Source organism: Suhomyces tanzawaensis (genome assembly GCF_001661415.1).
Source record: "Suhomyces tanzawaensis NRRL Y-17324 unplaced genomic scaffold CANTAscaffold_6, whole genome shotgun sequence".
NCBI lineage: Eukaryota > Fungi > Ascomycota > Pichiomycetes > Serinales > Debaryomycetaceae > Suhomyces > Suhomyces tanzawaensis.
In genome coordinates this window covers 69,669-91,522 of record NW_017963641.1, presented here as the reverse complement: position 1 = coordinate 91,522, position 21,854 = coordinate 69,669, and the positions used below count along the sequence as shown (strand labels likewise).

Below are 21,854 nucleotides of genomic sequence, written 5' to 3'. Positions count from 1 at the left end.
GTATTGTAATCTACACTTTAACGGATAAACCATCCATGCCGTATATTCGACTATTCGCATGGAGCTGAATGACGCTTACGTAATACCCCGAACCGAGGGTGTGATAATCGCGACCCCACAAATTTCACCGACTGATCACTTTCATCCTACCATCATCATCATGGAAGATTCATTGACACTCTCGTCGACCCTCAAGTCACACAAGCTGATTGAGAGCAACTACAACTTAGCTCTCAAGCTTTTTGTCAACAAAAACTTCGAGAAATCGTACGGATTAACATCCCAACTTTACCAGCAAGGGTTTAGCGACTTCAAGAATGGATTTATTACTGAAAAGCTCTTCATCAAGATAATAAGCTTGTATATCATTGAGACAGGCGTGTCATTGACTCAGCCTGGCCTTAGTGACGACAGAAAGGCACATACCATCAATGCAATCAAAGAAGAAGAGGTCCTCAAAAGATTGATCAACTTGTATCAGTTTGAGTACTTGATTCCCCTAGAAATTTTGTATAACCATTACTTGCTGATAATTAGCAACAAGGAATTGATCTTGGGGGCTGATAGTAGCTGGTTCATTAAGAAGTTGGGTCGGTTATACTCGTCGATCAACCAAGGCCCTCAAGATGACAAGTACTTGAAGAAGCTCATTGATCTTTATGTGTTTGAAATATTACCAACGTATGACAACTTTGACGAATCTGAGATTATTATCAGGGAGGACCAGCTTTATTCGACCGATTTGGAGTCCAACCTTGCTAAATTGAAAGAAATCAAACAATCCAAGAAGACCAAGCAAGATGCAGAGAAGAAACGAATGAAGGAGAAGCAAAAGTTAGAGAAGGAGTTGAAACAAAAGGAGTTGCAGAAACAGAAAGAATTGGAAAAAAGTCAGAATTTGAATTATAAGTCCATCAAAGAAATCCAGAAACAGTACTCGGGGGAGAGTTCCGAGCCTCGCAACTTACCTGCAAAGACCACCAGCCAGTTTGAGGAAATCCGCAAGAAATTGATGTATGTCTATGGAATATCCAAAAACTACCTTAAGGACAATGGCATCGTGGTAGCATTGGTCATACTAGCATTGGTCGCCACCAGCAAGTTTGTGAACTTCAGGAAGATAAACTTCAAGGAAAGGGTGAGAGAAACTATCAAGATGGCCTTCCAGATCAGCTACTTGTAGTCGACAGGCTTCTGGCCAGAGGCTTAACTACTAAGAGCGAATCACTTCAACCATAGTATCAAAAGCAGTAAATTTCAACTCCAACAGGTCGATAATAGAACCAAGATCAATTTGTTCCGGGCAGAGAATACTCCTCGGGTTATTCAACAGGCATATAATTTACAATATTTATATATGTATTCATACATATCTTCTATGAGAAGACAATGGTTGTGAGTGTTTGTAGAACGATTTGTGGCGATCGTGGCTCATGGTTAGAAAGACGTCATGGGGCTCTCGAGTAGTGCATATACACAAGCACCTAAATCAGCACCCACGAAAGAACCATGCTCTAAAAACTCAATTCCCTGACTTTCATCTACTAAAACCACGATAAACATGACCAATGAAGGAATGTGGGTGATAGGCTATGGCTCCTTGATCTTTAAGCCGCCTCCCAGGTATGCCTTCAAGGTGAACGGTTACTTGAAAGGTTTCATAAGAAGGTTCTGGCAAAGCTCTTCGGATCACAGAGGCACGCCTGAAGCCCCTGGCCGAGTTGTGACCCTAATCTCGTTGGAGGACTTAAAGAACAATGATGTTTTCCACAACACTTTGCACATGTACGAGTTGAATGGTACTCATCCAGAAACCGATTTCTCCTCAGATAACGGACCTATCAAAGATGTCCAGTGCAAGATCAACGAGTTGACCAATGATGATTTGAAGGTCTGGGGTGTTGCGTACTACATTGAGCCACAAGATGTGGACTACATCAAAAACTACTTAGACGTTAGAGAACAAGATGGGTACACCTCGCACCAAATTCCTTTCCACATCACCAATTCTCACGAGGTGGAGCACCCTGCATTGACAGAGGTGCCACGAGATCCCACCACCGGAGACTTCTTCATTGAGTCTATGATCTATATTGGCACCATTGATAATGTGTCTTTCGTAGGCCCGGAATCAATAGAGCAAACTGCCAAAACAATAAGACACTCCGAAGGTCCAAGCGGAAAAAACCAAGATTACTTGTTTGGCTTACATACGGCAGTACAGCAACTCGACAAGTACTCCAGAGACTACTACCTCGAGGATTTGGTTAAGATTGTCAAAGAGAATAGCTAACGATTCTTAATATACGTCAATAGATCCTGTACATGTAGTACGGAAAATTCAAAAAAAGTCTCCCGGGGGTGAGTCGAACACCCGATCTCAAGATTACTTTGAGTTAACATTACAGTCTCGCGCCTTAGCCAGCTTGGCCACCGAGAGATATTTATGTTTTCTCGGGATTTTTACAGATTTAATATATGTGGTAAGAGCACCAAAAGATCGCTCTAAAACCGCAAATTTCTTGATATTAAGTAGTATACGCAAGACTAGACCTATTATGGATCAATCAGGCTTGAATTTAGTGCAATATTGCAGCATTACGTTTATTATGAACAGATCGAATTTTCGATTATTCCAACTCCTGCGCGTATTTATCACACCAGTCTCTCTAAATCATTCCATGATAAAAGGTAGAATATGAATTACTGTTTGGATAGCTCTGAATCTTTCAATTTCACAATTAGATTAATTTTAGTCTCTTTTGCAAGATTTCAAAGATTTCGCAAAATGGATGAATGGTTCACACACAAAATCTGAGAAAAACAGTTCAAAATAAGCAACATTTCAAGTATACCCATTTTCGACCATACTCCCACATATAACAGCTATTCCTACAAGGTGATACAACCGATTTGGTTTAATATTACTTACTATATGAATTATCTATATCCATGGACAATTCACCATGCAAACTATACTGCTTATCTGCTTTCCCTACAGATAAAACCCGAAAATCCTCAGGATGATAATCAAAATTCCACGAAGTCATTTCCAGCGCGAATAATAATGGCCGACAATTCCAAAATTTCTTGTTGTGCTTTTTGAAAGTCTCCATTGATTAAATTGTCTCTGATTGAAGGAAAAGAGTTCCACTCATAACGGTCATCAGAATTTTCAGGCGCAGAAAAGGGTGTACCCATCAATAAGTTCATAAATCCTGGTCTTTGTTGCTGCATATTATGAGCGAGGAAGGCTTGGTTGAATTGTAACATGTTGTCATGCCATTTCCATCTGTTCATGGCAAAGATGGAAGGTTCGATCTCAGCGGATTCTGTTATATAATCCTTCCACCCATTTACCCATTCCTTGAATGGCGACGTTATCCGCCCAAATTCTTCTATCGACTTCCTCAATTGTCCAACATCAATTGCTGGTTTATCCGAGTTCAAAGAGTTCTTGATATCGATACTGTGACGTTCCAAGTCTGCAGTGAACATGGTCAATTTTTTGGTGAGATCTTCGAAATTGTAAGGAATGATTGGGTCATCGGCCAAGTGTAGAGTGAGTAACGATAAAAACTCAACAAGTTGGGAATGCTTCTCCATAGATGGGTCAACCTTGGATTTTTCAAAATTATTGAAATTATCATAACAAGAGTTTCTTGGATATTTCTTGCCTGTGAATTTAATCTCCATTGATGGCATATTGACTAAATTAATAAATGGAAGGTAATTCTTCATTTCTATCATGTTGTTGGAGATTTCATCACTGTTCTTGTTAGACTTCTTGTACAAGTCATACAAACTTGAGTCATCATTGATCTTAACCTTTCTAAGACAATTCTTTATAACCTCATTCAAGAATGGATGCGATTTTACACTGAGATCATCTCCTGAGATAGCATCACTCAAGTCAATGTAAGCATATCCCTCCCTCTTCAACAGTTCTCTTCTATTTTCAATCCATTCAGCCAGGCCAGCCAAATTGTATTCTGTAGCATCAAAGGAGACAAAATAGATAGATCTGGAAGGTGACCATTGGTATTGACGTTGTAACGAGGTAAAGATCTTGATCATTTCTAACAAGACGACAGTACCTGTATTCGAACCTATTGTACCATAACATCCAGAGTCACGAGCAGCTCCTATGACGATACCTTTCTCTGCTTGCTCTCTTCCCTTGATCGAACCAACGACATTCCATAATTGATGAGTGGGTCTTTGTATGTTGGTAATCTTCATCTTGATCTTTGCCTCTGATTTTCCGCTTCCTGAGTAATGTCCATCTTCAAACTTAACACCATCCTTTAATGTCCAAATTAAGTGATTTCCATCTTTACTTGAAATTGGCAATGAAGGTAATTTGGGAGTTGTAGAAGACTTGTACCAAGGAAGTCTGTTTACATACCCATCATCCGAGGACCAGCCAGGAGTTAATACATCACCAGGACTACTTCTAGTTAATCCGACATTGCTCCTTTGAATAGCATCATCTATAACATTTCCTCCCACATTATAATCTGGCGAAATGAACACTATGGCTTTAACCCCAAACGACTGAGCAAGTTGCAATTTATTAGCTTCTGGAATGGTATTCCCACCATATTTGATGAGCAAAATGCAGTCTTCGAGTTCGATGTTGTTTTCTTTCAACTTTTGAAAATCTTCGGGGGATCCGAAGTTGCCGTAAACATAATACTGTTCAATTTCATTCTTTGTGTTCAACGCATTTGGATTGAACGAAAGAAATTCCATATCTTGGTTATTGGACTCGAATAATGTGGCACTGAATGATCCATCGGATAATTTAAGATATGTGTCTTTGTTGTTGTTGGATGGGTAGTTTAGGTTGCTTTGCAACTCATTAAAATCTATAATTTTGACCCCATTATTATCCATATACTGTTGTATGAATCTTGCCAAAGTGAGGTCACCTTTGGAACCTGTTATGTGGGGCATTAGTGAGAAGTATTCCAAGTTCTCTTGCATGAGTTTAGGGTCGATATATTCTTTGATGGAGACCGCCAACTTGTCGAGATCGTAAAACTTGCCCGAGCTGAAAGTGCCACCACTAGAGCCATTTACACCATCATTGGTATCATACCGCGTTATGAAGAAAACGATAATGGTTATGAAAAACACATAGAACAATCTCTTCACGACAAGGGGATTGCCGATTTTTAAGATGGACTGTTCATAAAGCATATGGAAATGTTTATATGCCTCATACATGGGATCCACCATTTGGTTGATGGGATATATGATGTTATTGTTGAGTTTGGTGGCAAACTTCTTGGTTAGTAATGAGGCTCGTTTAAGGAATCCGTCCCGGGGTTGCTCGTCATCGTCGTCGCCTATTTCGAACTGTTCAAAGTGAACGTGGTTTGGATTGTGATTGATATCAAACCGATCATCATCGTCGTCGTCATGCTGGGGATTAGGGGTGGCGTGAGTGGGTTGTGCCTGTTGGGTATTTGCCTCTAGATCCGCGTAGTTGGGAGGATGTGCTGGGATGGCTGGATCGCTTGAATCCAACTGCTCGTAGGCATGACCATGTACCATACTGGCGGGATTATTGCCTTGTGTGGTGGTGGGTAGAGAGGGTCGAGTAAAGAAACCAAACTGTACGAGAGGCCAAGTAGACTAATGTGTAACAAATCTGTAATGCTAGGGACAAGCTGTAAAGACACGCAACAGTGCGAGTTCGGTAGTGTGATAAGAGGCGCGGTTTTATTGTGGAAATGTACAGGGATTGCAGGTGAATGTAGTCGCGATGGAGGGCATTCTAGCCACACCAGTGCATGCGAAGCAGATACTGTGTTGAATCTCAAGATCCATGCCATTCCTTGAACTTTCCACTTCGCCAGTCTGGTTGCTGGCAATTTGCAGGTTGGTGCTGTCCAGACTTGGCATTGTGGACCGCGAGATTACCGCGACAAGAGGCTCAGTGATAAATAGGGGATTGTACGCAAGACCAGACGGGGCTGGTGGTAGCCGTAGAGGCACAAGAAACCAGACCACTCATGTGCTGAACTCTCATTGCTTAAGCACTCTACAAAATCCTTTAGGCACAACGCGGTCTACGAACTCTAGCCAAGACTTAGTGAGAGGCCTGATAGGTAGTGATTTTTTGTCTCGGAAGTTGATGCCGTACAATACAAGAGGTGCCACAGAGGGCACTCGCAAAGAGTTACAATCTGGCGGGCAGGAAAGGTGGAAGGGTATGGCTTTGGTTGTAGAATAGATGTAGTTATTGCTGCCTTAGCACCACGAGAGGTTCCGCGATATCAGGTACTAATCATCACCCACAAGAAAATTCGGGTCTAGTGCTTTCAACATTTCAATTTTTTTACTCGTGCTGCTTTCCCAAGAGCACCTTGAGAGCCCACATTGTCGTGGAATACTCTCCCAAGAGGAAGTGTGGTCCCCTGTCTATAAGTACTACAGCATTTAATAGTGCAGATATTTCTACAATAGAGAAGGAATATTCCCTCTTGTGGCGGCATTTAGTATAGTTTCCGAATCCATATTAGAAAATAACGGCTATTAGTCTCTTCAGATTGTATCGTCTTGCCTTGCTATGGATCGAGGCAGTTTGGGCTATAGTAAGACCAACCATCCCCTGCTATTATTGCCTATTCGCAACCGCTGCCTTGTGCAGGTTGATATTTGCGACCTGGTCGGCTGCAATTTAACAATCGCCAATTGCAACTGTAAAGACTCACCAACAGGGCCATTGATGAAGTGGATCATCTGTCTATTTGCCTTGCGCATGTGCTGGGCTTTTGTGCATCCCATTAAAGTCCATGGCCACTACTTCGTTGATACGGTCACCGAAGAACCGGTATGTATATAAGTGATGCACGTTTTCCCATACTAACCGCTAGTTCTACGTAAAAGGCGTCGACTACCAACCGGGCGGTTCTTCAGCCGTTTCACTCAGCAATGATCCTCTATCAGACCCCAAGACTTGTGCCAGAGACGTGATTTTGTTCCAGGAGCTAGGCATCAATGTAAGTACTTCGATCTTATGCGAAAATGCCCACTAACAGCAGACCATCCGGATCTACTCCATCAACCCCGACTTGAACCACGATGTGTGCATGTCGCTACTAGCAACTGCAGGTATCTACCTCGTCTTGGACGTAAACTCGCCTTTGCCTGGCCAGCACCTCAATCGGTACGAGCCATGGACTACATATACCACGGACTACTTGGAACACGTATTTAAAGTGGTGGAGCAGTTTTCATACTACAACAACACATTGGGTTTTTTTGCTGGGAACGAGATAATCAATGATAACAGCTCAGCCACCCATAGTCCTACGTACGTGAAGGCGGTGATTCGAGATATCAAACGATACATTGAGAAGAACTCACCCCGCGTGATCCCAGTTGGATATTCAGCAGCCGATGATCTACGCTACAGGATGCCCTTGGCTGATTACTTAGCTTGCGTTCAGGATTCTTCTCTTGATGCAGTTGATTTTTACGGGGTAAACTCTTACCAATGGTGTGGCGAGCAAACTTTCTACACCAGCGGATACAATCTTCTTGTTGCCGATTATTCCCACTACCCTAGACCAGTTTTCTTTTCGGAGTAAGTTTATACATTTCACACTACTGAAGTTACTAACATCAAGATATGGTTGCAACGAAGTATCACCTCGTCTCTTTGAGGAAGTTCGCTCTCTCTACTCCACTGACATGGCCGATACCTTTGCTGGGGGATTGGTGTACGAGTTCACTCAAGAGCCAAACAACTATGGTTTAGTAGAAATAATGGAAAATGGCGATGTAAACTTGTTGGAAGACTTCATTCAATTGAAAACCCAATTTGACATCCTAACCCTAGATTACCAGTATACTACCAGCTCAACCCTAGAACACACCGATGAAATACTGGCAAAATCAAGGACTTTTAATTATTCACTACCAGAATGTGAAGCGAATTATGAGAACCTAGATACCTCCAAACCTCTTCCTAGTACGGCTGCAAATCTTTTGATTAACCTGGGCGTAAAGGTGGAGAGAGGAAAATTTGTCAATCTCGATCCGGATCAATTGACTTCATCATATAAGGTCTCGAGATCGGGTGGCCCTGATTATCCATTGCCCCGAAAGGTCAACGAATTGATCAACATCATGTCCGGATCCGAAATAAAGAAGCCCAGTCGAATTTCAAATCATGCAAACGGTACGTAAGAAATTGATGCACCTGAATTTCGGAACACTGATTTTCTGGAGGAAAAAGAAGTATTGAAGTCAGGTATATCATCTCGAGTGTCAGCTCATTTTCAGCTTCAATTGATTCTGAAAATTATGTGGATTCTCACTTCAAGATTCTTCTTTAAATCAAGCTACTAACTATTAGCTTCACCATCCAAGTCTTTCAATTTCTTAATGGCAGTTGTGCTTATAAGCAATATGTTGTGTTGTTTCTGAAAAGGGTGCTAGAACTCAGGTTTGCGACTGAAAAGGGTTCTCATGCTATAGTCCTTGATTGTGAGCACACAGGATTCATTAGATGTCACCAACGGTTCCAAAATATGGTCCCACTCCTGTGTCGTTAGCTCAGTTACATTTTTGCTAAACTTCAAAACTTCACCCGGCCATTGGTTGAGGGTTATTATCAACCTGTCAATTCTCCCTATGTAGGACATGAAACACTCAAATGTATCAGTGGGAGGTTCAACCCAAGAGTCGATATCACTGATATCCTTTAGTGACGCGTACTGGAAAAGATCAAAATTGACCAATTGCAAATGCTTTATAGAAGAATATCCTCCTGTGCCAGCACAAAGTAATTGGAAAAACGGATTGAACTTGTCAAAATGAAACTGAAAGTTGCCTTCCAGCTGCTGGTAGAATAAAGGAGAATTGATATCCAACGTGAGTTCCTGTAGTTTACCGTTTTGTTTAACGTAGTCTATCATGGAAAGATCGGTCCCGTGGACTATATTGAGTAACTGTAGGGAATGGACATCAGCAAGAAGTAGGCAAGGCTTTTTGGACTGGTTAACTTTCCTGAAAGAATCAGCATAAGAACACGAATCAATCGTGAGCTTTTCGATGGACACAGAAGGAACTGGAGCATTGGCCAACTTGAGGTCATCTATAATAAAATTGTGCAAGCAGAGTTCTTTCAAGTGTTCGTGATATGAGAAAAATATGGCAATATGGGACCATTTGAATATGATGGACCACCCCGATTGAGGTTTGAGCTCGACGAAGTCCAAGGACCTGGACGGAGCAGCCTTTTTCCAGAAGCTCTTCTGGGCGGGGACAGGCACCACATCCTTGAAGAATTCAAAGTGAGGGGATATTTCGAATATCGACACTCGTTTGAGTCCGTATGCATCTTCAAGGAGGTTCCGAAGGGAACTCACGTAGTTCTGGTAGTTGGATTGGCTTCCGCTTTTGAGGTTGCTGTTGACTCCGTAGGAGCCTGCAATCGAGATCGTGCGGTCTGCGGAGTCACGGATGGGTGGGTTGATAAGGGTCAACTCTTGGATGTAGTTGATGTTGGACAGGGGGCTTGTGCTCTTGAACTTCTTCGACAACGCACTCTTGGAGCTGGTACGCACATGGGAAAGGGAGAACTTGGAGAACGACGCCTCGGTTAACGATACGTGACGGTAGAGGTAGGTTTTGTTGATGATGCTTCTGAACCGCAGACAAGTGAGCGATAAGTTGAGGAGGTCTCGTTCGTCGAGAGAATCGAAGATTTGAAGGAGAATCTCGTGGGGAAGTCCGCAGATGTGCTGCATGTGGTACAGTACGGGCGAAGGCTTGGTTTTCGGCACCTTCTTGCGGCCTATGAGCTGGTAACGAGCCATGGTTTATGATGTAGATGGAGCAGATAAATATGCCAGAAACCGGGAGAAGCTGCTAGGAGACCACAGTCGTCGCAACTGTGTGCTGTACTGCTGGAAGAAGGATCTGATGAGCTTGAAAAGGGACTCTGGGATGATTTAGAAAGAGAACCACACTTCTTAGTAACCCGTACTTAAAGTATTGGTGGTTAAACGTCTCGGAAACGACGGCTCAGCAGGCAAGAACGAGACGGGAGCAGCGGTGAGACGGCTGGAGCTCTGTGGGGGACTCTGTGAGGGACTATGAGGGGGCCAGAGCTTGATCTGGCAGCGATGGGATGATGACTTGGGCTGGAACAATGTCGTAAAAATGGGGTCTGCCGTGCGGCGGGATGAGCTGCGAAGGCGGGGTGACGGGGTCTGGTGGATAAGCAGAAAGAATCGTCTGGGCAAGCAAACTTCGGGAATGGAGTGTAAGAACAGAGAAGTAGAACTTAATAGGCCCCACGGGGTAGAGTCAGAGCACAGACGATGGTGTTGGAAGAATATGGGAAAATTAGCCTTGGGGCGTGGATGTGGCTGTCGAGCGGCCGCCTGAAAACCCGGGCGGACATTACTGAAACAGGCAAAGATAACGATGCGCTGTGCGCAGGCGGGTTGGGCAGAGATCTATACGGCACGATGGCAGAGTGATGATGTCATGGCTGTGTGCATCTGGAAATATCAGCAGGCACCACCAGTGGAGGCCCAGTATAGCCTGGGGGAGTATAGCCTGGGGGAATAGCGTTCGAGAAGCACAGCGGAATTGCGGATGAATGGGAAGAAGGCTCGCCCTTGCATAGGATGGACGGATCTGGCCGAAAGAGATGAAATTTAGGAGCATCTCGAGGCCAAACGGTTGCTAGGTGCTACACTTCGTGCTTCATGTGTATCGGATAAAAAGTTTCATCAATGGGGTTCAATTACTTTATTAGAGTTGAATGTTATCTGAACCAATAATGCTATGGTAAGAAAGGGACTCAGATATTCTCGCTCTAGTATCGAGTCTGGAACATCATTTAGCACTACAGTAACAGGTGGCAATCTGGCATCTTCTAGTCCAGTTTAATAGTGGAAGTTTGGAAAATCGCCAGTTTTCATATAATTTCTTCCATTCAGTGTAGACCACCACTCAGAACATAATACGCTCATTACTTCGCTCCCGTGACCACTGTGGCCACCTGAATCATTGGCTGTTCCCTCCTTCACCTTACACCCACGACATCACGTGATGCGATAGCCTTCTGCGACATCTTCGCTCTCTACGCTACATCCACCACACCATACCACAATGGCAGAGGAGCAGCGGAAGCTCTTGGAGCAGCTCATGGGCAAAGAGGCCCTCATTTCCCCGGCCCAACGCCGCAGGGAGGTCGAGATGACCAACCACAGAGTGTGTCGAAGCTTTTTGGTGGGCCCTTGCCCCCACGACTTGCTAGCTGGAACCAAGCAGGATCTAGGCAAATGCCCGCTATTGCACTTGGAGAAACACAAGATGGAATACGAATACAGAACCAAGAAGGGTGAACAGTTCCCAGACATTGAATATGCCCACTATCTCAACCTCAAAAAGTACATCAACGAGTTGGACCGTACCATCGAGTTCGCCCAAAAGCGGTTGGAAAGAACCCCAGAAGAAAAGGAAAAGATAGCAGCCGTGACAAAAGAGCTCGACGATCTCGATACCAACATCGGACTCATGACCCAAGAAATCAACTACCTCATCCACGAACATCAAACATTAAAAGCCACTCTTGAAACAGTGCGATTGAAAGAGTTGTGTGAAAAGAGAGAAACATTGGCTGAAACGGCCCGAAATATTGCCGAGAACGTCGGACAGGTGTCACAGCAGAAGCTACAGGTTTGCGAGGCCTGTGGGGCCTACTTATCGAGATTAGACAGTGATAGAAGATTGGCTGATCACTTAATCGGAAAGATACACTTGGGATACGTGCAAATGAGGCAGGCCTACGATGAGTTGAACTCGAAGTACAAGAAATCACATATATAGAATATAGCAATATTAAAATTTGCATCTCAGTGGGCTGTTTTTATAGATTGAGTCCACCTTTGTTCCATCTTCATGGTGGATTACAAGTATCTAAAATAATCAATCGATTGAAAACTTATCGTATTTAATAATATATTTAATCATTCTTGAAAGGTTTGATATCAGCAATCTTCTCCTTGGAAATGTATCCAATGGCATTTAATCTTTCAGGAAGAATTGGGTGCGAGTGGTGGTAAGCAGAGTATAACCCGTCAGCGTCCATCGAAGATAAGTTCTCACTCAACAACTTGATCAAACCCTTGGCCAATGGTTCAGCAAAACCACGCGACTTGGCATATTCATCAGCTTCGTATTCGTGCTTTCTGGATAACAAATTGAAAAGGAACTGGATACCAAGGTTGATAGGGGTGGAAATATGGCCGAACAAAAGGAATCCGATGTAGGTGGGTTGGACAGTAGTGAAACCGAATGAGTTGTAAAGGGATCTGTTACGGATAAAGGCAGAAAACAATGAAAAGGAGGTGAAGATTTGTGCTTGAGCAAACACCAACATCTTGGCCAAGTGGGACAACTTCCAGTGGCCAATTTCGTGGGCAATGACGGCAACAGTCTCTTCTGTGGTGGAGTGGTCGATCAAAGTGTCATATAAGACGATCTGCTTACTCCAAGGCAATCCAGTGAAGTAGGCATTAGAGTGTGATGATCTCTTGGAACCATCAATCACGTACAACTTGGACAATGGGAACTTTTCTTTAGCAGCGAAGTTTTCGATGGCAGTCTTCAATTCACCTTCTTGCAAAGGAGTGAACTTGTTGAACAAAGGCTGGATAAAAAGCGGGTAGATAGTCATGAAAGTCAACTGGACGGCAAGAACAAGGATCATGATGTAGGCAATGAACGAGTCGCCGGTGAAGTCAAAGATTCTTAAGGCAAGTCCAAGGATGGGGTAGCCAAGCACGACACTCAATGCAAAGCTCTTGAGCTTGTCGCTGATCCACAAACCAAGCGTCAACTTGTTGAAGCCGTATTTCTCTTCCAACACGAAGTTGGAGTAGTAGGACACGGGCAAGGACAACACAACGGAAATAACTTCTTGGACACCAACGAAAAACAAGGATTGAGTGATGATACCGCCTAAGAACGATGGGAGGATGGGGCTGGCCTTTTGGACCAACGAGCCTGCCACGGTCCAGAGCTTGGGCAACACGTCATACTTGACGGTGGCAACCAATTGCAAAACATTGTAGATGTCAGTAACGAACCCGAATCTGGCCTTGGCACGGGAGTAGTCCTGGGACTTGTCGAAGGTCTCCTGGGTGACTTCGGCCTTCAACGACACAGGAGGAGTCTTTCTCTTCAACACTTGGTACTGGCGGTAGGCAAGGTAGTTCTCGAACACCGCTTGGCCGATGGTGAAGCCCAAGATGACATTCTTCCAATTGATATTGGGATTGTCGAGGAATGAAAAGGTCTGGGGTTAGTATTGGCTAGACAACTGGTGATGGGGACATACTTCAGCTAAGGAAAACATTTTCGGGTGGTGAACAAACGCTAATTTCCAGAAGCATATATACTGTCTGGACGTGCCATTTGCGCGCGTGACACAAGGTAGTGTGACAAAACAGCCCCCTTCCTTCAAGAATGGGGTTTAACTGTAAGACTGAGGCTACAATTCACTACATGGATACAAACTTCTAATGAAACGTATTTTATGAGACTATCTGAGCAGACTATCAAGTTTACTTAGCTTCAGCAGCCATCTTTTCGGCCTTGGCGACAACATCTTCGATACCACCAACCATGTAGAAGGCGTTTTCTGGGAGGTGGTCGTACTTACCTTCGAGGACATCCTTGAAAGACTTGACGGTTTCTTCTAATCTGACCAACTTACCGGAGATACCAGTGAAAACTTCAGCGACAGCGAATGGTTGAGACAAGAATCTTTGGATCTTACGGGCTCTTTCGACGGTCAACTTGTCAGCTTCGGACAATTCATCCATACCCAAAATGGCAATGATATCTTGCAAGGACTTGTAGGCTTGCAAGGTTTCTTGGACACCGGTGGCAACGTCGTAATGTTCCTTACCGACAACGGCGACATCCAACAATCTGGACTTGGAGTCCAATGGATCGACAGCTGGGTAGATACCCAATTCAGAGATACCTCTGGACAACACAGTGGTAGCATCCAAGTGAGCGAAGGTGGTGGCTGGAGCTGGATCGGTCAAATCATCGGCTGGGACGTAGACGGCTTGGACGGAGGTGACGGAACCCTTCTTGGTGGTGGTAATACGTTCTTGCAAAAGACCCATATCGGTGGCCAAGGTTGGTTGGTAACCGACGGCGGATGGAATACGACCTAACAAGGCAGACACTTCGGAACCGGCTTGGGTGAATCTGAAAATGTTGTCAACGAACAACAAGACATCTTGACCTTCTTCATCTCTGAAGTATTCAGCGATGGTCAAACCAGTCAAAGCGACTCTAGCTCTAGCACCTGGTGGTTCGTTCATTTGACCGAAAACCAAGGCGACCTTGGAGTCACCTTCTAAGTTGATGACACCGGTTTCCTTCATTTCACGGTACAAATCGTTACCTTCTCTGGTTCTTTCACCGACACCGGTGAAGACGGAGAAACCACCATGGGCCTTGGCAATGTTGTTAATCAATTCTTGGATGAAAACGGTCTTACCGACACCGGCACCACCGAACAAACCAATCTTACCACCTCTGGCGTATGGGGCCAACAAGTCGACAACCTTGATACCGGTTTCCAAAACTTCGGCGGAGGTAGATTGTTCAACGAACGATGGTGGGTCAGCGTGAATTGGGTTTCTTTGCTTGGATTCGATTGGTCCTCTTTCATCGATTGGTTCACCAACAACGTTGATGATACGACCTAAGGTACCACGACCGACTGGGACGGAAATTGGGGCACCGGTGTCAGTGACAGCAGTACCTCTAACCAAACCTTCGGTACCGTCCATAGCAATAGCTCTGACGGTGTTTTCACCCAAATGTTGAGCAACTTCCAAGACCAAGTCGGTTTCACCGTTCTTTAAGGTCAAGGCGTTCAAAATGGATGGAACGTTACCTTCTTCGAATTGGACATCGACAACGGCACCAATGACAGCTCTGTGAATGTTAGTACGATTGATTGGACATGCGAGAATCGAGGTCCGAAAAATGAAAAATTTGATTGGCTCGAGGGCGACACCCGCCAACTGCAACAGGGCGTCAGCGCCCGGCGCCTTGGGACTATGCAATTGGAGGCCGGATCAGGCGGGAATGGCAGCATTGGACTATGTGGGTGATGATGGCAGCCAGGTGGAAAATCCACGAATTGGCTGGAGACGTGCCAGCGGCGTCGTCTGGACACTGCCACTGACCCGATGCAATTGCCTTCCTGTTGCTGTGGGCGGGAGCCGCTTTTCCTGTTCAATTCCTGGAGGATCGATTCGTGGTTCTCAAAGTACATACCTCACCTTACCGGCGGTAGGAGCAGCAGAAGCTAAACCCCTGTTGAACATGAAGTTACGCTTGGCAGCAGTGAATGCACTGCGTGAAGCATTGTGAAACAATTTAGGAAGAACCATCGTTAACAACTTTGGTCAAACACTCTTTAGAGAAGAAAAGGTTTGAAAAAATTTGGTGGAGGAATCGCTAGTCAATTATATTTTCGTTGGCCACAAGGTGTAGTACTGAGGGAGGCCAGCCAATGAAAACGCGGCGTTCTCATTGGGACGACTCCGGTGGTTGTGCGAACTATAGGATTTTATTGGTTGGGAGGGGGTTACCCTGCCGGAGCACGTGAGGGCGCCTTGGCTGGCGGAACCGCACGGTTCTGGCGAGGTAACCTGCAAAACGGCCCACCGGGGCCAGAGCCAGTCGACAGTCTGGGGACGAGCTGCAAACGGGGGTGGGTTTAGGAGCAAGTGGATGATTGGGGACAGATGTCGTGCTACGGATCATCTGTCACTACCAGCGCAATGTTACTACCAGCGCAATTGAGGCCCCTCGCGTTGCCAGAGATATGGCGGCGAGGCTTACGTAACCGGGCTCTATCCAATGGTACCCCAGAATCACCTACAAACCCGGCACGTACCGGCGAAATAAAGGAAGTCTGGGAAATAACCATTGACTATACAACCATTATGGGTGCAGGGAGATGCACACATACTGGTGTATAGTGGATGAATCCAGACGTCCTCTAGAAGTCCCCTCGTTGCTATATTGGGGAAGTGAATTGTAGCCTAGTGGCCAGTCTCCGCCATTTGGACGCCCAAACGGAATGTACAAACGTCCGAAAATTGCTGTGTAAAAAGTACGCATAGCTACCGAGGCTGGGCGGAATCCTTTTTCAAATGCTACGCAACGGTAGCCGAACTACGGAGGAAAAGAAGTGGCAATATTACTCAATGCACCGCAGGGAGCGTGGGGTTTCAGAGAATACGTTACGAGTAACCTTAGAGTTTGCTTAGAGTCAGAAGAACAGATAGAATGGTTTCTTCTTTTCCTCTACCGTGGTTGGCCGTCGCTGTAGCTGCGGAGGAAATTGCACAAATTGGCCGCGAAAAATCAGGCCTTTGGATTGGAACCGCACACCATTAGCTTAATGGATTGATGCAATTTGGCCACTCTAGTACATTACACTGATACTGGGACCCATGAGCATGGAGCTTGCTATCGAATGAAATTAATCAATGGATTAACCCAAAATGCAATTTGTGCCATAGTGCCATTTTGGTGAATTTTTTGCAATTTACGGTGCTATGCAATAAATAATTGAAAATGCTTTGCATCTACATCACTTCTTCTTGACCTACATCACTTTCCGTAATCGTAATTCATTATCCTTTATACACTCAACTGACTATTTGGACCAAACTAACAGGGGAAATGTACATCTTTAACATTGACCTGAACGCTTCAACTCCAAATAATACTAATCAGGAACTCGCTCTCAAATTGGCCTTGGCCTCCTCGATGAACGAATCCAATTGCAATGGAGAAATCTCATACAACAAAACTGATCCCTCTGGCGCCATGCTGCCTGTGGCACCGTAGTTATTGGTCAAACAGTCCAAGCAAAGTTTAATAGTCTCTTTCTGATTCAATTGACGAAGGCTCGACTTCACTTGCACCAGAGACATCTTGCTACTACGCATACGACTCATCTCCTGGAATGGTTTCTCCTCCAACTCCTGTAACCGTCTTGATTTCCGACGCTTGTTCTTATCGTCGGCTTCGACAGCTGCTCGTTTGGCTTGGTCCACAAGTTGCTTGAATTCTGCCTCTCTGCAGAGTTTGCTCTCCTGCTCGCTCAATTGCGAAAGGTGCTTTGATGCTTCGGATTTGGTGATCTTGCCCAAGTCCACATTACTGTCGGGTTTCTGGTGGTCGTAGGGGGAAGATTCTGGGGTGAGGAGTTGATGAATGGGGATCCGGGTGGTCATAATATTGACAGCAGTTTTGTTGATGGTCTCGGGTTTGGGTGACAATGGCTCCTGTTTAATTTCCACTTTTCTGATACCGAATTCATGTGACTTGTTATTAATAATACAATACTGGTAAGAAATGTGTGTTTTACATGTATCACATAAATCTTCCTCTTCCTCCGTCTGATCCAGGTTAAAGGTTCCCTTCTGCTCATCCGCAAAACTCCTTGGTTTGAATATTTTTGGCTTGTGTTTAATGAGGTATCTAGATTTGTCCAACTTGTTCAAGGTGTCCCTCTGTTTCTGTGCGAACGACTCAAAACTGGACAAACACCTTCCTACCAACCTGATTTCGTTCGGCGAAACCGATTCTTTATTGTGGATCTTCTTGTTAAATTCACGGATTATGTTTTCTATCAATTGGTAATGATTGAAAACATTTTCTTTCTTGATCAACTTGTAATCATGAATAGATTGGGCTCCATGTTCAAGCCATTCGTCCATGGTGAAGTTGACAGCCTCATTGAAATTGAAGCCACAATTGAATCCGGAGTGATATACTCTTGGGAACGTAATGACAAACTCGTTGGGATTCTGATCAGCATACACACATTTGATGCCATTTTTCACTAATGTCATTGGTGACAACAACGTCACCAATTGATGCAACAAGTCTGGCTGTTTCTTAAACAAGTCGGGAGCACTTTCTTTCATAAGCTTTTCAAATTGGTGTGCCTGAGATGAAGGAATACCGTACCATTTCTTGGTAGCTCCAAAATGGCAATAATTAGCAGAAAGAGTGTAATGGTCCTCAACATGCCAGCAAAATGTAGATAGCAAAGTACCAATGTAGATCCATGGCACAGTCATTCCTGAAATAGAAGTATTAATGTAGTTGAGCAATGAACCCTTTGCAAATGGCAATTTGGTCAAGTTGAATGGATGATTAATGTAACTTTGGATTGCAGGGTCATCCAATGGAATACCAGGCGTATTAGGCATTGGAAACCCACTGATTTCTCCAGGCTTGAGATTGTGAATGTCTGCACCATACTTGACTTCCAAATCTGATTTTTGGATGTCGATAAACTCCCAAAACTTCTGTTCAATTATATCCACCGTCAAAGGCTCATTTTTGTTGTATTGTTGGATGAATTCTTGCTCGAATTCTTGACACATTTGATAAAATTCGGGCAATGTGTACTTGATATCTACATGTTCTTCAAAGCCATATTCACCTGTTCCAATCAAACACTTATCACAGTACCAAGTGCCGGTAGGAATGGCAGTCAAGGGCGATGCAAGACATGTCATGTGGAATGGGTTGTCGCAATTGTCACAAAGAAGAGTCTTGGAAGGATGATCGTGTTTGCCACATATCAAACAGTTATCATATTCATCGTCGGACTCGGAGTCGGGAAAGTCATAATTTTGGTTGTTATGAGATAAAAAGAGGGCGTATGCCTTAATGCTCAATTCGTATTCGTCTCTTATGGTGTTGGACTTCGTGTCTTTTACACCGAATTTCGTGTTGATTGATTCCCACTGGGGGTCTTCCATAGCCTCAGGTCCACCCAACTTCTCCACTTCGAGGTAGAGATCGTAGTAGTACACATTGACCCTGTCTCTTCCCACGTTCTTGACTGGGAAACTCAATCTGAGCTGTCTTTTTCTACGCATCTTCAAGAAACGGTTGACATTGTCTCTGAAAAACTTTCTGGAACGGGTAGTCAACCCCAAGTCACTAAGCTTTTGTAATCGGGTGTGGAACTTGAAGGATGAGGCTATCAGAAATGGAGGTTTCCAGTTGGATGGAGGAATCACTTTGACGATTCCGTATTCGGCACCTAGGGATGTCACTTCGGGCAGTGACAAGTATCCGATTGGATCCTCGAACTGCTGGGCCGTAGGACGAAGCGCAGGGCATGGCTGGAGAAGCAGCTTGTCGTACATGGTGGACGAAGGTGAATTTCTTTCGGTTTCCGACACAGCAACGAAATCACCCCAAAAACAGGTTTTCTGTTATCCAAATACGACAAAAATTAGTACGTTGGAATCCTGGCAGCAAGGAGTATCTAGCTAGCGGGGTGGGAGGGGCTTTTGGCTTGCAAAAATCGGGAAGCTAATATTGCCCTCCTGCGATGTGAATCTTTGGCAAAAAAATTACCAGAAATTGCCAGAGCCTATGGAGAGAGGCTCGCACGACGAGGATGGTGGGGTGATACAGACAGCGGGGTACAGCGAAGCTAGGCAGACTTTGCGGCGGTGGATGGGCTGTGAAGAAAGAATGTAGATCGGGTGACACCCCGTAGGAAATCCAGAATTCACTAGCGGACTCAGGTTACGTAGCCCGGGCGGGCTCATTAGGGCGCATGTTTGAGTTCGGTTGGACATAGACTGCCGGATGCGGAAAGGTGTGCGCGGGAACCGGAGTGAGAGAAGATCGGAGATCGATGTCGTGCCAGGGAAGGTGGGGGCGACACCCGTTTACGGCAGCCGGGACCGGCTGGTGGACGACATTATCACTTGCCTGGCACCAATTTGACTGGACTATACAACAAGTCTGTTCTAAAACCAGCAATGAAGGACTACACTATCACTGTTCTAGGCTGCGGGGTCATGGGAACTGCCGTGGCCACTGCCATTCTCAAGTCCAACGTCGAGCCAGCTCCTGCCAGGCTCATTGCATGTGTCAACTCTGAAAAATCGGCCCTGGCATTGCAAGGAGCGTTCGACGACCACAGAGTCGAGGTGTCATTTGGCGAGGCCAATGCTAAAGCCGTCGAGGCTGCTGATATTATCATTTTGGGGTGCAAGCCGTACATGTACCAAACAGTGTATGAGCAGGTCAAGAACTCGTTGAACGGTGACCAATTAGTGATCTCGTTGTTGGCAGGTACCACCATCGAGGAGTTGGAGATTTTCTCGAAATATGTGGCCAAAGTCATGACCAACACCCCTGCCAAGTTTGGGTGTGGTACCGCAGCAGTGTCATTTTCTGAAGCAGTTAGTCTGGATAATCAGGATTTCGTGATGAAGCTCGTTGACACTGTGGGATTGGCTTTCAAAATCCCAGAAAAGAACATGGATGCTGCCACGGCACTTGTGGGATCCGGTCCTGCGTTCTGCTTGATGATGATGGAATCATTGATCGACGGAGGAGTCAGAATGGGCCTTCCGTTCGACGTTGCCCGGTCTGCTGCTGCCAAGGTCATGGAGGGAACCGCCAAAATGGTGCTCGAGACAGGAGACCATCCTGCCGTTCTCAAGAGTAAGGTGTGCACTCCAGGAGGAACCACTATTGGCGGGCTTTTGAAGATGGAGGACGCTGGTGTGCGTGGAGGTATCGCTAGAGGCGTGGAGGAAGCAGCCAACATTTCAGCTTCTTTTGCCAAAAAGAAGTAGTGAGTATGGATTCATGAGATAATTTAACAGAGCTTGACTGGCTTGTAAATAATTCTGTGCTAAAATGTTTAATATTATCTCTTTCGATGTAATGTATTGTAAGTATTCATTCAATTGGTATAGCTATGGGATTAAACAACCTGTCTATCACCACTGAAAAAAGTAATGAAAAACGCTACATAGTTGTTGCTACTAAATGTACAGGGTCTCGACTCTATTCTGTGGAGACCATTTTTGTAGTTGCCAGTACTGAGATTGTAGGACAATTGCTAAAATTATTAGGTAAATTTTTACAGAGATACAGGTAAAACTTGATTTGACACGAAAATCCATTATGATTTCAAATTTTTGCTCTTCTGGCGCCCAAATGAACAGTCTAATCAGTATTCCAGATCTCTGGTTCGAACCACCAAAAGAACATACTGATCTATATTAATAGGAATAAAAGTAGTACATAAGAACTTGATGGACAGCAAAAATAATCTTCCAATGTATTGTAGAATGCCTACCAGTCTGCCTTTCATGGTATCCACCTGCATTCTGTTCTCTCCACAAAACCTGTTCTGGTGCTGAAAATCTATTATAATTCGCCTGTCTGGAGGATGATCTACCCTGGTAGGATTATTCATTAATATTCCCCAGCATGGCCTTTAATTAAAAATAGCTTCGATATCTACATATCCGACTAGGATCACCCGTATATTCGGTGTACAGCAGCACTCATGTATATGCTGGGAGTACTGCATGTCTATATGTCTATTGCTTTTTTTGGGAGAGGTAGAGGTCTGTCAACGCAGACAAGTCTTGCTGGTTGATCTTGATGTTGGAAGCATCCAACACGGCCTTCAACTTGCTCAAGTGTTCGCGGATGTCTTTATCAGCAAGAATCTTCATCATCTGGGTGAGTGATGGTGGCTGGCCGCCAGTAGCGATGCCCTTGGTGGCCAAAAGTGACTGGAACCCGTCCAACAACTTGGCAAGCTCGGGGTTGTTCTTCAAGGTCTCGCCAAATTGGCTAATGGTCTTGGCCTGCTCCTCACTGATGTCGCCAGTAGGCTTGCCTCCAAAGAACTGGGCTGGGGCGGTGCGAGAAAACGGTCTGGCGAGCAAGACTGGGCGAAATGGTCTCACGGAAGCTCCTCGACG

At 44.8% G+C, this 21,854-nt stretch overlaps 15 protein-coding genes and 1 non-coding gene across 16 annotated transcripts; 7 read left to right on the top strand and 9 right to left on the bottom strand.

Annotated features, from left to right (window-relative positions):
- Nucleotides 1-160: 160 nt before the first annotated feature.
- On the top strand, nt 161-1,183 carry CANTADRAFT_7222 (uncharacterized protein; the record flags this gene model as incomplete). The annotated part of the gene is made up of 1 exon (XM_020211081.1): nt 161-1,183. The coding sequence occupies one exon, from the start codon at nt 161-163 to the stop codon at nt 1,181-1,183; it is 1,023 nt and encodes a 340-aa protein (XP_020062845.1).
- A 378-nt stretch (nt 1,184-1,561) lies between these two features.
- On the top strand, nt 1,562-2,293 carry CANTADRAFT_22846 (gamma-glutamylcyclotransferase; the record flags this gene model as incomplete). Its single annotated transcript, XM_020206878.1, has 1 exon — nt 1,562-2,293. One exon carries the CDS (start codon nt 1,562-1,564, stop codon nt 2,291-2,293), a length of 732 nt encoding a protein of 243 aa, XP_020062844.1.
- A 58-nt stretch (nt 2,294-2,351) lies between these two features.
- On the bottom strand, nt 2,352-2,440 carry CANTADRAFT_t182. Its single transcript has one exon. It is a non-coding gene; the product is annotated as a tRNA-Tyr (tRNA).
- A 465-nt stretch (nt 2,441-2,905) lies between these two features.
- CANTADRAFT_26803 (putative zinc metalloprotease) lies at nt 2,906-5,738 on the bottom strand. The gene has a single exon (XM_020207887.1). It carries the CDS (start codon nt 5,560-5,562, stop codon nt 3,031-3,033), a length of 2,532 nt encoding a protein of 843 aa, XP_020062843.1. The 5' UTR covers nt 5,563-5,738; the 3' UTR covers nt 2,906-3,030.
- Nucleotides 5,739-5,778: 40 nt separating this feature from the next.
- Nucleotides 5,779-6,412, top strand: CANTADRAFT_279717 (uncharacterized protein). Its single transcript, XM_020208222.1, has one exon. The coding sequence runs from the start codon at nt 5,837-5,839 to the stop codon at nt 6,242-6,244; it is 408 nt and encodes a 135-aa protein (XP_020062842.1). The 5' UTR covers nt 5,779-5,836; the 3' UTR covers nt 6,245-6,412.
- A 327-nt stretch (nt 6,413-6,739) lies between these two features.
- On the top strand, nt 6,740-8,205 carry PHR3 (1,3-beta-glucanosyltransferase; the record flags this gene model as incomplete). Its single annotated transcript, XM_020210301.1, has 4 exons — nt 6,740-6,844; nt 6,888-7,013; nt 7,056-7,600; nt 7,644-8,205. The coding sequence occupies 4 exons, from the start codon at nt 6,740-6,742 to the stop codon at nt 8,203-8,205; spliced, it is 1,338 nt and encodes a 445-aa protein (XP_020062841.1).
- A 248-nt stretch (nt 8,206-8,453) lies between these two features.
- Nucleotides 8,454-9,839, bottom strand: CANTADRAFT_7218 (uncharacterized protein; the record flags this gene model as incomplete). The annotated part of the gene is made up of 1 exon (XM_020211080.1): nt 8,454-9,839. The coding sequence occupies one exon, from the start codon at nt 9,837-9,839 to the stop codon at nt 8,454-8,456; it is 1,386 nt and encodes a 461-aa protein (XP_020062840.1).
- A 1,306-nt stretch (nt 9,840-11,145) lies between these two features.
- EXM2 (Exm2p) lies at nt 11,146-11,865 on the top strand (the record flags this gene model as incomplete). The annotated part of the gene is made up of 1 exon (XM_020206221.1): nt 11,146-11,865. The coding sequence occupies one exon, from the start codon at nt 11,146-11,148 to the stop codon at nt 11,863-11,865; it is 720 nt and encodes a 239-aa protein (XP_020062839.1).
- Nucleotides 11,866-11,933: 68 nt separating this feature from the next.
- Nucleotides 11,934-13,489, bottom strand: STE24 (zinc metalloprotease). The gene is made up of 2 exons (XM_020208224.1): nt 13,379-13,489; nt 11,934-13,336 (listed from the first exon to the last, which is right to left on the bottom strand). The coding sequence occupies exons 1-2, from the start codon at nt 13,394-13,396 to the stop codon at nt 12,002-12,004; spliced, it is 1,353 nt and encodes a 450-aa protein (XP_020062838.1). The 5' UTR covers nt 13,397-13,489; the 3' UTR covers nt 11,934-12,001.
- A 115-nt stretch (nt 13,490-13,604) lies between these two features.
- Nucleotides 13,605-15,461, bottom strand: ATP2 (F1F0 ATP synthase subunit beta; the record flags this gene model as incomplete). The annotated part of the gene is made up of 2 exons (XM_020210357.1): nt 13,605-15,000; nt 15,346-15,461. 2 exons carry the CDS (start codon nt 15,459-15,461, stop codon nt 13,605-13,607), a joined length of 1,512 nt encoding a protein of 503 aa, XP_020062837.1.
- A 200-nt stretch (nt 15,462-15,661) lies between these two features.
- CANTADRAFT_26798 (uncharacterized protein) lies at nt 15,662-16,541 on the top strand. The gene has a single exon (XM_020207885.1). The coding sequence runs from the start codon at nt 15,819-15,821 to the stop codon at nt 16,053-16,055; it is 237 nt and encodes a 78-aa protein (XP_020062836.1). The 5' UTR covers nt 15,662-15,818; the 3' UTR covers nt 16,056-16,541.
- Nucleotides 16,542-16,814: 273 nt separating this feature from the next.
- CANTADRAFT_7214 (histone demethylase) lies at nt 16,815-19,256 on the bottom strand (the record flags this gene model as incomplete). The annotated part of the gene is made up of 1 exon (XM_020211079.1): nt 16,815-19,256. One exon carries the CDS (start codon nt 19,254-19,256, stop codon nt 16,815-16,817), a length of 2,442 nt encoding a protein of 813 aa, XP_020062835.1.
- Nucleotides 19,257-19,361: 105 nt separating this feature from the next.
- On the bottom strand, nt 19,362-19,790 carry CANTADRAFT_279745 (uncharacterized protein). Its single transcript, XM_020208223.1, has one exon. It carries the CDS (start codon nt 19,695-19,697, stop codon nt 19,467-19,469), a length of 231 nt encoding a protein of 76 aa, XP_020062834.1. The 5' UTR covers nt 19,698-19,790; the 3' UTR covers nt 19,362-19,466.
- A 93-nt stretch (nt 19,791-19,883) lies between these two features.
- PRO3 (pyrroline-5-carboxylate reductase) lies at nt 19,884-20,708 on the top strand (the record flags this gene model as incomplete). Its single annotated transcript, XM_020210416.1, has 1 exon — nt 19,884-20,708. One exon carries the CDS (start codon nt 19,884-19,886, stop codon nt 20,706-20,708), a length of 825 nt encoding a protein of 274 aa, XP_020062833.1.
- A 344-nt stretch (nt 20,709-21,052) lies between these two features.
- CANTADRAFT_279278 (uncharacterized protein) lies at nt 21,053-21,432 on the bottom strand. Its single transcript, XM_020208220.1, has one exon. The coding sequence runs from the start codon at nt 21,335-21,337 to the stop codon at nt 21,089-21,091; it is 249 nt and encodes an 82-aa protein (XP_020062832.1). The 5' UTR covers nt 21,338-21,432; the 3' UTR covers nt 21,053-21,088.
- A 53-nt stretch (nt 21,433-21,485) lies between these two features.
- On the bottom strand, nt 21,486-21,755 carry CANTADRAFT_35064 (uncharacterized protein; the record flags this gene model as incomplete). Its single annotated transcript, XM_020208617.1, has 1 exon — nt 21,486-21,755. A coding segment is annotated over one exon (270 nt), but the record flags the coding sequence as incomplete, so codon positions are not given.
- Between the last annotated feature and the right edge of the window lie 99 nt (nt 21,756-21,854).

Excerpts from the sequence above, each read along its gene's own strand:
- CANTADRAFT_279717 (XM_020208222.1), top strand. The coding sequence starts at position 5,837 with ATGCCATTCCTTGAACTTTCCACTTCGCCAGTCTGGTTGCTGGCAATT.
- CANTADRAFT_26798 (XM_020207885.1), top strand. The coding sequence starts at position 15,819 with ATGTCGTGCTACGGATCATCTGTCACTACCAGCGCAATGTTACTACCA.
- CANTADRAFT_26803 (XM_020207887.1), bottom strand. The coding sequence starts at position 5,562 with ATGGTACATGGTCATGCCTACGAGCAGTTGGATTCAAGCGATCCAGCC.
- CANTADRAFT_279745 (XM_020208223.1), bottom strand. The coding sequence starts at position 19,697 with ATGTCCAACCGAACTCAAACATGCGCCCTAATGAGCCCGCCCGGGCTA.
- CANTADRAFT_279278 (XM_020208220.1), bottom strand. The coding sequence starts at position 21,337 with ATGAATAATCCTACCAGGGTAGATCATCCTCCAGACAGGCGAATTATA.